At 35.5% G+C, this 14,938-nt stretch overlaps 1 protein-coding gene across 1 annotated transcript in view; it reads left to right on the top strand.

The window, feature by feature from the left end:
* Positions 1–14,938, top strand: part of NRXN3 (neurexin 3) — a 1,892,810-nt gene that overhangs the window by 674,551 nt on the left and 1,203,321 nt on the right. Inside the window, exon 9 of the mRNA XM_027844705.1 lies at positions 800–826. Within this exon, the coding sequence (XP_027700506.1) occupies positions 800–826 (27 nt within the window). The remainder of the gene's footprint in view (positions 1–799; positions 827–14,938) is intronic.

The raw sequence follows: 14,938 nt of genomic DNA, 5'->3' as shown, positions 1-14,938 counted from the left end.
TCCTGGCCCTTAACTCTCTGAAATCTGGGATGGGCGTTTGTGTGGTTAGCTGTTTGCAAGTGGCCATTTTATGATAGGAAATGACCAGATGGTATTAACCCTTTCCTTACTTTATGAGTAACGGCAAAATGCCAATACAAATTGCTAGAGCATCTGTGGGATGATGTAGGGAGAGGGAGGAGGGAGTTTGTTCTTAGGAAAAGAGAAAGGGTTAAATACTGCACTGTTGAACCTCATAGGCAGATTTTTTTTTTCAGGATAAAATGTGTCAGATGATGTGCCTATGGAATAATAATAATAATATATATCTATATTAATAAAATAGTGTTAAGGCTGCTTTTAAAGATAAAATGAAAGAAGATACAATGTAGATGGAAAGGTGGGGCATAACTTGCATTTGGTGGTGATGGGGAAATTGTGCCTGATTTGTCAAGTATTTTTTAAAAAAAATAACATTTCAAGTTGAGGTTTGAGATAATACATAATAGATACATGCATAGGTTTTCCGCAAAAGAGAAACATACTCTGTGTCTATCCGTGGATATATATGTATATCAGTATATATCTCTATACATATGTGTATATATGTGTGTGTATATATATATGTATTCAATTTTTTCTATATAATATACTGTACATATACACCCACCCTTAAATTTGTACATACTGTATATATATAAAATGGCCACATTTCTTGCGTGTGTCTGTCCCCGGAAGGGTGGACTGATTGTTTTTGGATGTCTGCAGCTGTTACCTTGAAGGATGCAATTTCATCTTTCATTTATTTTTCCCCATCTAGACTGTATCAGGATAAACTGTAACTCCAGTAAGTTTTCCCTCAAGTTTCATTTTGTTCTTTAAAAACAAAAAAACTAAACTGAATTTATTTTGCTTGCTGTTTTATGAGCTGTTTTTCATTTGAATTTTCTTTTTCCAACTACAGAGTTGGGTGGGACCGGGGGCCTACAAGATGGAAATAACTGGGTGGGATGGTAAGGGTTTCTCAGGATATTCTTTATGGAACGGGGCTGGTGCCCTCCCTCTACATTCACTATGATTACTATACTCTGAAGAAGAGGAGGGGAAGACACCTGGATAATATGATGAATTGAAAATGAATTAAATGACAATTTGTTATTTTTGGGAAATGGTCTATTGGGAAATAGGTCTTGCCTATTCACAAGGAAAAAGAATGGTCCTAATGAAATGGTCCTAAGGGGCTAATAGAAAGCATTACAGCAACAGCCATATACTTCTCCACTACTGAAAAAAAAATTAAGATACATAAAATAAGGTTCACGACACAGATGGTGGCTGCTGAATCTGACATATCTTCATTGGCTTTTATCTCTTTGGTGGGTTCTCAGGGTGGTGGGGAAAAAGCAGTCATTTAACAGGAATGGAAAACGTCAACCAAAGACATGGCAATTTGGAAGAAGGAAGGATTCTAGTTTATTCATTTGATTTCACTACCCTAAATCTCAGCATATTTTTTCTCAATCTACTTGCTTGATGCTCTGAAATCTCTTTAAAAAAAGGAAACTTCTTAATGGATAGGTTAGAAACTTCCCAGTACTGGGGACATCACTGAGAAAAGGATAGAGAATGTGAATTGATGAGTAATGAGTAAGGCATAAGATTGGAAGATAAGAGATGAGAGAGGAAAAAGGAAGAAGTAAGTAGAGGAGGGTTGAATTCTTGTTCTTCCCAAATTAATTAACCGTTTAGACTCTTTTGTGTCCTGTCAATTTCTGGATACTACCAGGCATCTCTTGTTTTTATTTTTGAAACATAATGGGAACAGAAAGGAAGGAAAGAAGGAAGGAAGGAAGGAAGGAAGGAAGGAAGGAAGGAAGGAAGGAAGGAAGGAAGGAAGGAAGGAAGGAAGATCTTCTTTTTGAATTGCTTTTTCCATCATGTTAAAGTCTAGATTATTCAAATTTTGAATGGTACTTAATGCACAGGGAAGCTACTGTGAATACTGTGACTGCTAAAACCAGATACCATTTTCTGGAAAGTTAACAAAAAAGAAAGAAGGCAACACAAAACATACAACCTAAAGGAAATCTTTTTCAAGCAGAATGTTTTATATAAGTCTTAACGGCTCTTTTAGCTATTTTAAGCAATGTCCTATTTTGGTATTCTTAAACATTTGTAACTAGCCACCTTATTTTCTGATATTATATACATTATTTAAGAATTTTATTGAGGTTTTTTTTAAATTTTTCTCCAAACCGCAGTAGAATGAGTATCTCCGAGCATCAGACAACTATTTTAGGAGGAAAGTGAAGAGTGCTAAGGAATTTTGATGTTATTTTTAATCAAGAAATGAAGGCTTAGTTTCTTGCTATCTTTCCACACTTTCCATTGAAGAAACTTTTCTTATGTTTTCTGAGCATCTGTATAAGTTGGATATAATACAACTTTCAGGTTTCTCTTTTGGACAGAATGTTTTTCTTGCAACTTCACACATGTCATCATGCTTCTTATATATGAATTAAAAATTTCTGTTAAGAACCAATTAGGACAATTTTAAGAAAGAAAAGTTATCAGGAAAGCAGTATTCTAACTTTTATACACATTTGTGAATATGTCTGGTTTAATTCATACTTTAAGTAAAGAATAGGGTTTAGATGTTGGAAATCATTTTGAAAAAAATTGAATTATACCTGTGATTTAACTGGTATAGAGAATTTCTGGTGAGGAAACTCCTTTTACAATGAAGATTAGAAAATTCTCTGCAATTTTATAGTCCAAGAGAGCTGCTTAGTACACTGAGAAATTAGCCAGCTCATCTGTGTCGGAGACAGGACTTAACTTCTATTCTTCTTGACTCTGAGGTCATCTCTTTGTCCATGACACCATTTTAAAATTACCATCATGAATTTCTAATACTGTACCCCTCGATTATCATAATGGGGCTCCCAGAACTAAATATGCAGATCTGGAGATAGGCACCTAAACAATGGGTGGATAAAATAATGAGAACTTTTTTGTACTTTGACCTAAGATTTTGAAGGACCGGTCAGTAGAGGAGAACAAGATTGACAAGTAGAATTTCATAAATAGTCCTTTGACTTTTTCAGCCTTAATTCATAAAAGCTTCACAAGTAGACTACTATGAATTTTGATGACAAAGGAGATTTAGTAGGTAGGTGTGTTTGATCGCATGGCCTTGCTTTTCTACAGCCATGGTGAAGGCTATAGAAAGATTTTGGATTGACCTGCTCCCCAGTTGCTTTGCTTCTTCTTTACTCCAAACCTTGATCCTTGCTGCCATTTAAGCAGAGTCCTTAGACTCTATTTGCAAAATTTTTCAATGATGTTCCTCTTTTCTCTTGAGGGAACATATCTCTTGTGGCTTTGGTCAGCATTATGCATAAATACAAGATATTTTCCAACAGCTCTGTTGCATGTTTTTCTGGCCCATCCTCTTCCTTGAGAGTTTACTGGCTATTAGTGACTGATATCAACATTCCGTTAACCCACCCATCTTTCATAAGTATTGTTTGGCGTTATCAAGGAGTTATTTCTAAGGCTGACTATAATGAAGAGAAGAACAGGAAAGAGAAGAATACTTTTCAAGTGGGGAAAGGAAGATATTGGCCATGATATAGGACAATGAGCTGTGAATGATGAGTAATATTTTCTTCCTTCTTGCTTCCCTACATCCTTGTTGATGTCTTTAATAGTCAATGACTTTGTCTATACCTCATTCTGAGACTTGCCTATTCACAAGGAAAGAGAATTCCATCGTTCTTTGCTGTTTGTCTCTGTAGTTAACCCCTTCTCTCATCTCATCTCCTCACTCACTTGACATATAGTATCTTCGAACACTGATGCCCATTAAAGACGAATTACTCTTGAATTCCCAACCGTATCACACATATAAGTGAAGAAATGAAGCAATGTCTTTGGTTGAAAGGGGCTCATTGCTGGGCTTGAATCATCAGGGGTTGATATAGTTGATAAAAATGAGTAAGGTGAGCAATGCCTAGCAGTGGTGTCAAATTCAAATAGAAATGTTCCCTGCAGGCTTCATGTTGACTTAGAAAAGCTCAAATTAACAGTATCTACATTGTATTGTATTTTTATTAGTTTTGTTAAATAGTTACCAATTACATTTTAATACGATTTGGGCCATACTTGAGAGTTTTACAGGCTGCATAGGTCCTGTGAGCTCCAAGTTTGATACCTCTAGCTAAAATTTTGCAAAGTCCCATGGAAGGGTAAACAGAGTCAGCAGTCACTTTAGTGAATTGAACAACTCAGGTAACCTGATATCATTTAAAAGAAAACAGTGCTGCTCTTTGGAGAGGGGAGAGGTGTGTGCATATGTGTGTGTGTGAGGGGACTCTAATGGAAGAGAATATACACTCATTAGTGCATCAAATCCTACAAGTCTGACAATGACCAAAGGTGACTTGCAGAGAGAATGGCAGGTAAGGACTTCTCTTTATCCTATGATCGTTTTTGCTTAATACAAGAAAATTCTGGGACAAGTTTGCAGATTTCAGGTGAGTCTTTTATGTTTCATGTAACCCTCTTCTATTATTTCCTTTCCTTCATTTCCTTGAATCCCTTTTGACTTGAATGGCAGAATGAATGACCAACTAGCTTTTAAAAGTAGGTACCTTTCCTTTTGATTGTATATATTTATGACTTCACATGAAATGTGTTGACAAAATTCACATTTATTAAGTAAATATCACCCTGCTCTCCCTGTTTGTCTTTTTTTTCCTTGCTTTCATCAACTCATTTTTATAAGAAGCCTAAATGCCCTGTGTTAAGTATATGCATTTATTTAGTCATTCTGTAAAAGATGGAGTATGTATATATACATATATATGTATATTTGTATAGATGCATGAATTCCCCTTTTCTCACTGATATACTTTCACTTGAAGATCATGTAAAGGGGCTCTGCTGAATGCTTTTCAAATTGATATGCATTCATTATGCCTGCTTGGAAACAGGGGAGAAGAAAAATAGAGTGACTCATGGGGCAAAAAAAGATTACAAGGTTTAGACATTCTTGACATTACCAAAAGCCAAATGCTAAGATGGGGCTACTTGTTTGGGGCATACTTTTGATGATCTTGGCCCACACCCATATGCTTTATTAAATCATAGCAAAAGTGACCTAATGCACTGCTATGCCTAAAAATTTCCTGACAATTTCTGAGAGATATGAGATCTCCACATTATATCTTTAAATGCAATTCTATCCATTTCCCCATCATGTCCAATATTCCTGCTCTTTCTGCTAGTTGTCTAGTGACTGGCTTTTAACTTTTGACTTACATTCTGTATCTTCGTTTTGAAGATAGCTTCATTTTCCAGTCTTTTGGCAAGTCAAGGGATTGTGGGTGGTTCTAGCTTAATTTTAGATATAGCTAAGTAAGCCACGAACACCTACGCTTTTTTTTTTAAATCAGGCATGAGTGTGTGTGTGTGTGTGTGTGTGTGTGTGTGTGTGTGTGTGTGACTTACCCTTGGTCCTAGAAAAATTACTTTATTATAGAACCCTTGAGTAGGAAGAGACCCTAAATAATCATTTAACTTAGCAACATGCTTTAAACCCTGAACCTCCTGCTTCTGAGCAGCCCCAAATAGCTACCTTTCTGTTATGTTTAAAGATATCTTGAGTAAGAAAGCTCACACCTTCCTTTGGTATCTGTCTCACTGTTTTGAGAACAGCTTCATATAGATCTTGACCTTTCAACCCAAGGCTGATCTGGGTTTGAACCTCTTTCAGATTAGAAAATAACTTACTAGCACCCTTTTTAGAATTCTTCATCAGACTCTATAATAAGGCTTTCTTTTGCTCCAGCAGTCATTTTAGCCTCAGGGAAAAAAATTGTTTCATCTCCTTTAAACTTTTTTGAATAGGTTTTATAAATCATGTTTGTTTGTCTTCTTTTAAATTCTTATAATTTTTCTTAAAGTGTGAATGACAAAGTAGACATAAAGCTAGACCAGTGCCCAAAATGGTAGCAGGTCATTTCCTAATTGGAGAATATTCAATCAACAAGCATTTAATAGGTGCCTTCTATGTGCCAGACACTGCTGGCACTGGGGAAATAAGTCCTTTGAATGAAGCCCTACTGGCAAGGAGTTTACTTTCTTTAATTAATAAATATGTATCAAGGGGACTTTTTCATTTACAATGCTCTTTTTCCAGCTCATGGTCAATTTGGGTTGTCAGATTCTGATTTTTTTTTTTCCTGTCACATATGTGTTAAGCCAGACATTTTCCATTTTGTATTTCTTTAAATGTGCTGCAGTATTTGGCAGGACCTAAAAGGAGCTATAAAAATTCTCCTGCAATTTGATCTGGTAATTCTACTCTTGAAAATATATCTCAAAGGGGAAAAAAAAGAGAGGGAAGTGGGAAGTAATTTGTACAAAGATGTTCTTGCCAACCTTATTTATAATAGCAAAAAAAAAATGGATACCACCTAAATACCCAACAATAAGAGACTAGTCAAGCAAATTATGTTATTAGAGTGATGGAAATATTATATAGCTATTCAAAATGACAGGTATGAACAATGTGTTATTGTTATACTTTGATACTTCAATGGATCTATAATCTCACTGGATAGTTACTTCTCCCAGTGGAGATAAAAACCCATCTATACCTTGTCATCTAGGGAGATTATTGCCATGTCCTTTCATAAATCTCTTATATAGAATCTACACAGTTCATTGTGCTATATTCAAACACAGAAGTGTGAATATATATAATTTTTTTTAAAAAATTAGCATGAAAATCATATTATACAATGAATACAAATCAGAGAATTTAGAATTGGAAGAGATGTTAGCAGTCATTTATTCCAACACACATTTAAAGGAAATCTCAATATAACATCTGGCAAGTGGTCATGTAGTCTTTTTCATCAAAGACCTCCAAAAAAAGCTAAACCTGTCACCTTTTAGCTTCACTTTTAGACAGTTCTAATTTGGGAGAGTTTTGTATTTATCTCCCTATGCCATTCCTCTTTTACATGACAGCTCTTCAGATACTTAAAAAGTATGGTTTCTTCCCTAAATCTTCTCTTTATCTAAACAAAACACTCCTAATTCCTTCAAACAGTCCCCATATTATAGGGATACCATCCTGGTTGTCTTCCTCTGGATGATCTTTTGTTTTTCAATGTCCTTAAAATTTGGCATCTGGAACTGAACATAGTAATACAGATTTAGTAGGCACATTATAGAAGGTAATTTTGAGGGATGTGTACTAAAATCCGGAGGGAATCAAAAAAGTATCTCAAGTAGGAAGTGATATTTGATCTAAGCTTTAAAGGAAACCAAAGATTCTGAGAAGCGGAAGTTAGGAAGCAGTGTATTCCAGTCATTGAAGAATGGCTTTTGTAAAGACATGGAGAATAGAGATTTAATATGTGTGAGGAACAGTACGAAGGCCATCATTCTTGAAGCCTTGGTGGTTCTTTGTTATTGCCTCTTCTTTTTCTTTTTCATTTTCATTTGCTCACCAACCATCTCTTTAAAAATCGAATCTAAAGTTTTCTTAGGAATTAAAGTCAAGCTCACTGACTTATGTTTGTAGAGTCCATTTCTCTTTCTTTTTTTTGAAAGTCAAAAAAGCATTTGTCCTAGTTATAATGGGACAAATCATATGTGTGCATTAGGGATAGGATCATAAGTTCACAAACCTATAAGCTCCTTCCCATATTTAAATCTATGATCATTATGGTATTATTACATAAAGTAATTACATGCCTCAAAGAGGGTAAGTGATTTTACCCACGGTCACACAGTGACCAAGTGAGAGAGTAGGGATTTTTCTGTAAACTTGTTCAAATTAATAATACATACAAAATAGATTTTTAAAATGTATACTGTAGAGATTTCCACTAAGTAACAACCAATCCTGGAGTTTTTGGGATAGCAATCTATACTCAAGTAATAGTCTGTGTCTCAACCTTCTTTTACTCAACTGAAGTATTGGGGATTTTAATTGAATTCTTTTTTTAAAATCACAAACAATACCTCATGAAGCATTTTTCACACATTAGTTTAATCAATCTTCACAAATCTATGTATGATTGTTTCTGTTTTACAGGTGAGGAATATTAGGTGCAGAGAGGGTAAGTTATTTGTTCAAGGACACAGAGTAGAAAAATAGCAGAGGGGACAGTTATCTGACTCCAATTATAGTCAGGTTTCTACCATACCACTTTCTATATATAGCTTCTTCTTTATATCCCAACTGACCTTAGTTGGCATCTCTGTATTCCAAAATAAAAGAAGATCTCTTTAGGTCTTAAGTTCCCTATATATTACTATATCATCCATATTAGTACCCTGAAAGGCCTATGAAAATAGTTGACCATTGTCTTTTGTCAATTACATCATATTTTGAGTAATCACTTGTAAGTAATCACTGGGAAGTATAGATTTGGCCAACCAGTTACCTGATCCTTTTTCCTCTCTGCTGGGTAGAAACAGAATTGAATCCTTCCCAGGTCTAGAGGGTTGGTGTAGGGTATGATCTTTTCTTAATCTCTCCTCTCCATCTCCTTTCTCTTTGGATACTTAATCAACCACGCCTTTATAACAATTAGCACACTGCTGTTGAGTTGTTTCAGTCATGTCTGACTCTTTATGACCCCATTTGCAGTTTTCTTGGCAAAGAAACTGGATTTCCTTTTCCAGCTGTCTCATTTTACAGATGGGGACCTGAGGCAAACAGGGTTAAGTTACTTACCCAGGGTCACACAGTTAGTAAGTGTCTAAGGTTGGCTTTGAACTTCTGAAGATGAGTCTTCCTGATTCCAAGCCCAGTGCTCTGTCCACTGTGCCAGCTTACTTTTTAGCCTAGAGGAAATATAATATCCCTCAAATTCCCTTACCTGCTGTTTAGTGGTGTTTATATCAGATCAGACTTTAGTCATATAATTTTAATAGCATAGGGCCCCAGTTAGGAAAATTCCTAACATTTAGTCAGAGGTTTGGCTCTGTACCCTAATTTGAATTGTTTGTTTCTAGATAACCCCTAGCTTCTTTGAAAATCCATTTCTAGGTCATCAAAGTTGCATTTAGTTGTGAATCAATGAAATGACTAAGAAACCTATTATGAGACAAGTTCATTCATTTATTCCTTCATCTGAAAATCACCTACCTCATAGAATTTTGTATATCCTATCTTTTAAAGCATGTGAGAGTGCTTTGAAAAATGTTATATACAGGACTATAATTACAAGAACAATATATGAAAGTTTGTACTAGGGTGGTAGTAGTTGGAATAGAGTTCAGTAAATGAGTGTAAGAGATACTACATATATAGAAAACTAGCAGGATTTGGTGGATTATACACTTATTTTCTATCCAGGCGTTTTCAAATTGGTATTTCTTTAAGTATACTGCTGAATTTGCTATAGACAATGAAACGAAATAAGAAATATGAATAGACCATGGTTTATTAACATGGTAAATTATTGTATTACTTCACAGGGTATGAGCTTTTTCATTCTATGTGAGTGCTGTTCAAGCCAGTCCAAGATTGTCTACTCAATGTTCTTGGGGTCTTCTTTTAAGTGACGTCACATGTTAAAGGTATCAAAGAAACATGTGAACTGTCCATCTCTTACCCTTTGCACTCCCTATATGATTGATCCACTTCCCTTTGAAGTCATAAATTTAATTAACAATTGTATTTCATGCTACTTCTTGCATACACTTTGCCATTGCTCATATGCTGATTCCATTTTACACATACCATAATTATTGAATGATCCTCAATTTTGACTTTTCATAGTTTCAGGCATTTCATGATTTGCAGCTATCCTATATAACTATTCAAAATGGCAAGGGAGGGGACTATGTTGCTAATAGGAAAATGTATTTATATGCATGTGTATATTATATGTATCTATCTATCTCTATATATATATGGGCATATATTTGTGTTTATATGCATACACAGACACACACATACAAATGTTTGTGCAGGGATCTGCTAGAAATTTTACCAACTACCTCTCTAGGAGGAAAATGACATACTTTTCTGTGCATTATTAACATTTTATCTATCACTTTCTTAGGTCTGGAAAACTGACAGAACAATAAATCAAGACCCGATTTGTAGTGTTTGCCAGTTTCCAAGGTATAAATCATCACACTGATAATTTAATAATCAGCTTTCCTAAGTTGATATGAGCCAGCTCTAGTACACCCCTGAATATATGTATATGTGTATATATGCACAATATATAGATTAAAAAAAAGGTAAAAGGTAAAAATGAATGGATGTGTGTAATGAGATTAGACAGAAGGACCACAAATAATCACAAAGCTTTGAACATGGGAGACTGGATGAGTGCTAGTACAGCCTACTGCCAAAATAAAGGCAAAAATAAAAATAGCATTAATGCTGACAGATATTAGGAAATCAAAGAGAAGAGCAAATTGGAAAGGAAGGAGGGAGGATAATAAATTCATTTTTGCTCTTGTTGAATTTGAGGTGTTGGTGCTTTAGTAGGGGAAGATATACCATAAGCAGTGGGGAATGCAGGCATAGAGATCAGGAGTCATATTGATCGAGCTGCAAATTGAAGCAATCAGTAGAGATGAATAAAGTTTCCAAAGAAGTGAGTAGAGAGAGAGGAGAGAACCTTGACAAAAAAACTTTAACATTAATGAAACAGGAAGTGGCACTAGCAGAAAAGACAGAAGTTGGAAGCTATGATTTTTTTTCCCTCAGTGCAGTATGATCATTAACCCAGATCTAATCAAAATATTTTGAGTCTTTGTTTGGGTCCTTGACATCATTTTAATAGTAATAATAAAAATAACAAAAACTTAATAGTACTCTAATGTGAAAATATTATCTTTAAGGCATGCTGATTTGATTAGATGTTCCCATAATATTTGTGACTTTAGGATCTTATTATGTCAATTTAATGTAATCTAAGAAAGAGATAAGAAACAATAGTAAGTCATTATCAAGTCCTATTGAAATAGTTCAGTTATTTGACTATAACATTAGCATGTCTATAGCTCTCTGGGAACAGAGAACTTTTAAGTCTCTGGACTTAAAAGTCACAAGACAATGGGTTGGTAGTGCAGTGCTTGGTGAGGAAGGGAAGGTGCATCCTTAAGCAGGGTTGTCCCCTTCCTAGTCAGCCTTAAATTCTGAGATTCATTCCTGCCAGTCTCTGATTTTGCAGACTCCATGGAGAGTGAATGGCTTAAGGGGCCAGAAAATCAGATTAGCAGTTTCATACCTCAGACTTACCATTTGGCACCTGATCCTTTCAGTGAGGGAAAGTTAATTAAAAATCAGGAAAATTAAAATTAAAATTAAAAAATCAGGAAAAGCTTCACGTAGATGAAAAGTGAGGCTTGAGCTGATTCTTGAACAAAGTTAGGGATTCTATTTCCTGGCAAATTGTTAAGATTTACTGAGTGCATTCACTTCTGTCATGCTCAACACTGGTTAGATCAATCCTAAAGTAAAATGTCACATTCTAGGCTTTGCAACTAAGGAGAAATGGGGAATTTGAGAAGAATGTAAAAGAGAGAGATCTACCACCCTCTTATACTAGAGTATAAATTCCCTGAAAATGGGGATTACTTGCTCATCTTTCTATATTGCCAATCACATAGTATCTCAAATGTAATTGGTGTTCAATAAATATTTGGCAAGTGGAAATGAAGAGGTTGTAAAATAAGACCTTTTTGAAAAGGTTCAAAAGATTGGGCTTATTGACCTTGAAGAAGAGAAAACTGGTGGTTGGGGAAGGGGGAGACAAATTATTTTAAAGAACTGCCAAACAGATTTTTCTCTGTTTTTGTTGAGAACAGGATAAGAAGAAATGGATGCAACAACAGCATGAATTTAACAACTTAATAGTATCCATTAATACAGTGTTTGGCAACTTGAGAAACATTTTGCTTACACCAACACTGAGAGATAGGCATTGCAGGCAATAATGTTAGGTCCATTTTACAAAGGCAGAAAGTTAGGCTCAGAGTGTAGCATGTAAAAGATGAAATGACTAAGGAAACAAAAGTTCAAGCTTCTGAGCATATCAACTTATTGAGCACTGCATGCCAATTGCCTAACAAATTGGGACCAGACCTCCCCTAATACTGGGGGAGACAGACGTTTATGCCTTAAAAACAATTAATCAAATAAGATCAATTAATTAAAAGAAAACAATTAACAGGATAAAAAATTAGATAATCTGATTTCTAATGGAAGGAAAGATTAGGGAATTTCCAAATTGAAAGGGGGAGAATGAACAGGTGCGGTTCCCTGAAATTAGAAAAAGGGGTGTCCCACTCCACCCAAGTGTCTGTATTCAATCAAAGGAACATGGAAACAACTGATTAACCAGTACAGGCCCAGTTTTCAGATAAGACATATGGGTTGCTTGAGATGTATAATGCTAAGAAAACTCCTTGCATCAATCTTCAAATATAACTGGGTTTCTGGTCAGTATAAGCTAGATCCTTATTTAAGGGTCTCAAAGCAACAGGTACAGTTGGTCCAGTTTCCCAGCCACAAAGGGCTAGGTTCAAATAAAGCAATAAAGTTTGCTCATAAATCCCACAATTGAATACAGTTTTCTTACAAGACAGAAATAGGGCTAGACTCATAACTGAATTGTAAAGGAATTGAGCTAGCTCCAGAATTGAGTCACAAGATGGAGTCAGTGTGCTTTACTCAATTTCCACTACCACTTGCTATTCTAATCCCCTCAAGAGTATTCAATGACTTGCCCAAGATTGTGTGGTTAGGTGCTGGAGCTGAGATTTAAACATTGATCAGTAAGTCAGTCAATATACATTATTAAGCGCCTACTGTGTGCCAGGTACTGTGCTAAGTGCTGGGGGTATAAAAAGAGGCAAAAAACAGTCCTCCCTCAAGGAGATCACAATTTAATGTTTACAAGCAAACAAAAAAACACAGGTCTCCCGAGTCAATTCAACTAGTCTCCTCAACACATCAAGTAGATTCGGCTAGACTGTTAAACCAAAAAAGAAAGAGAAAAGAAAGAAAAGGTTACTGAGGAAGATTCTTTTAAAAATAAGCAAAGTTTTCTTCTATTGAGGATCAAGCAAGTTTGATTCCTTCCAGGGATGAAACTTTATGATTTCTTCTTTCCATATAATTCTAGCTCTCTCAGTTATTTAATTATATATACATGTGTATGTGTGTATATAATATATATGTGTGTATGTGTGCAGATATGTATATATGTGTGTGTGTATATATATATATATATATATATATATATATATATATGTACATTTAAATAGTTTAGTTGAGTGGTTCTAGCAATACATTTTGCACTGGATACAGGCTCTGGACCTGAAATCAGGAAGACCTGAGTTCAAATTCAATCTCAGGCATTTAATGGCTGTGTGGCCCTGGACAAGTCATTTAACCTCTATTTCCTCAAATGTAAAATGGAGTGAGTATCAAATAAGATAATATTTTTAAAAAGCAATTAGTGTAGTGCCTGGTACATAATAAATGGTTATTCCCTTCCACTCTTTTTCACATTTTGCTCTTCTGTGAGTTTTAGTATCAAGTGATGCTTTTTTCTTGTGTTTATTTTGGAGACCATGATCTCTTTAATCTTCAGAATCAACTCTAGATCCAAAATGCCCTTTTGTACTCCACAACATTTTGTCTTTTTTTTTTCAGTCTATTCTCAGAGAAGAAAAAAAGGGCAAATCACTGACATGAACATAGATGACACGCACTCTGTACAATCTGAAGCACATTTGTACCAACGTTGGTGTGCATTTTCCACTTTCTTTTGAATGGACAAATGAAAAAGCATTTATTAAGTGCTTACTGTGAGCCAAGCACTGTGCTAAGCACCAAAGATACAAATAGAATAAAAGAGACAGACCCTGCTCTCAAGGAGCTCACACTCTAATTGGGGGAGATGATAAACTAATCAATGTTACTTGGGATAACAGGATCAGATGCAGATACAATGTTAGCTGTTTTTTAAAGACATCTGGAGAAGCCAATGGCATCGTAATCTTTAGGAAATTATCTCAGTGTTTAATAATCCTTCCCAATTCTATCTAGCGTTCTGAGGTAGCACCAACCTAAGAGTCAGAACTTTAAACACCTCTTTTGACCCTGCCTCCCTCCAAGTTTTATAATATATAGATTTGGCAATAATTTGCATGATACTTAGGGAGTTACAGGAAGGAAGATGGATCTGCCTGGGAAAATCATCCCCTGCTATGTTTTTTTTGTTTGATCCCATTAACACTTACTAAGATTAAATGCAATATGCATATTAACAGAGCGCCTGGCACTGAAGTGGTTTTAGTGATTTATATGCAACAGATTACTAAGAAAAAAAAATGAACTGAGGATTTGCCCTTTATAAGATCGAAGGATTGTTTGTATGAAAAAAAAAGACCTGCAGATTAATAATGGATTGTAAGTGAATTATGAGGCATAAAGTATGTCTGGGTTAATGCTATCATATACTGAATTAAGAAAGGGACAGTGTCCAGGAAATAAGAGATGATGGTCTCAATGTACTCTGTGTAAAAAGAATGTATGTAAAGCTTTTTGTTCATTTCTGGGCACCACATTTTAATAAGTACATCGAGGGGAGGGGAGGGGAGGGGAGGGTAGACAGAGAGAGAGAGAGAGAGAGAGAGAGAGAGAGAGAGAGAGAGAAGAAGAAGAAGGAGAAAGAGAAGCAGGAGGAGGAGGAAAAGAAGAAGGATAAGAAAAAAAAAGGAGGAGAAGGAGAAGGACCAGAAAGAGCAGAAGGAGAAAGAGAAAGAGGAAGGTGAGGAGAAAGAGAAGAAGAAGAATGAGGAGGAGAAAAAAGAGAAGAGCAAGAACAAGAAGGAGAAAGAGGAGGAGGAGGAGGAGAGAGAGAGAGAGAGAGAGAGAGAGAGAGAGAGAGAGAGAGAG

Source organism: Vombatus ursinus, unplaced genomic scaffold (genome assembly GCF_900497805.2).
Source record: "Vombatus ursinus unplaced genomic scaffold, bare-nosed wombat genome assembly UNPS02014945.1, whole genome shotgun sequence".
Classification (NCBI taxonomy): domain Eukaryota; kingdom Metazoa; phylum Chordata; class Mammalia; order Diprotodontia; family Vombatidae; genus Vombatus; species Vombatus ursinus.
This window is presented reverse-complemented; position numbering and strand designations above follow the sequence as displayed.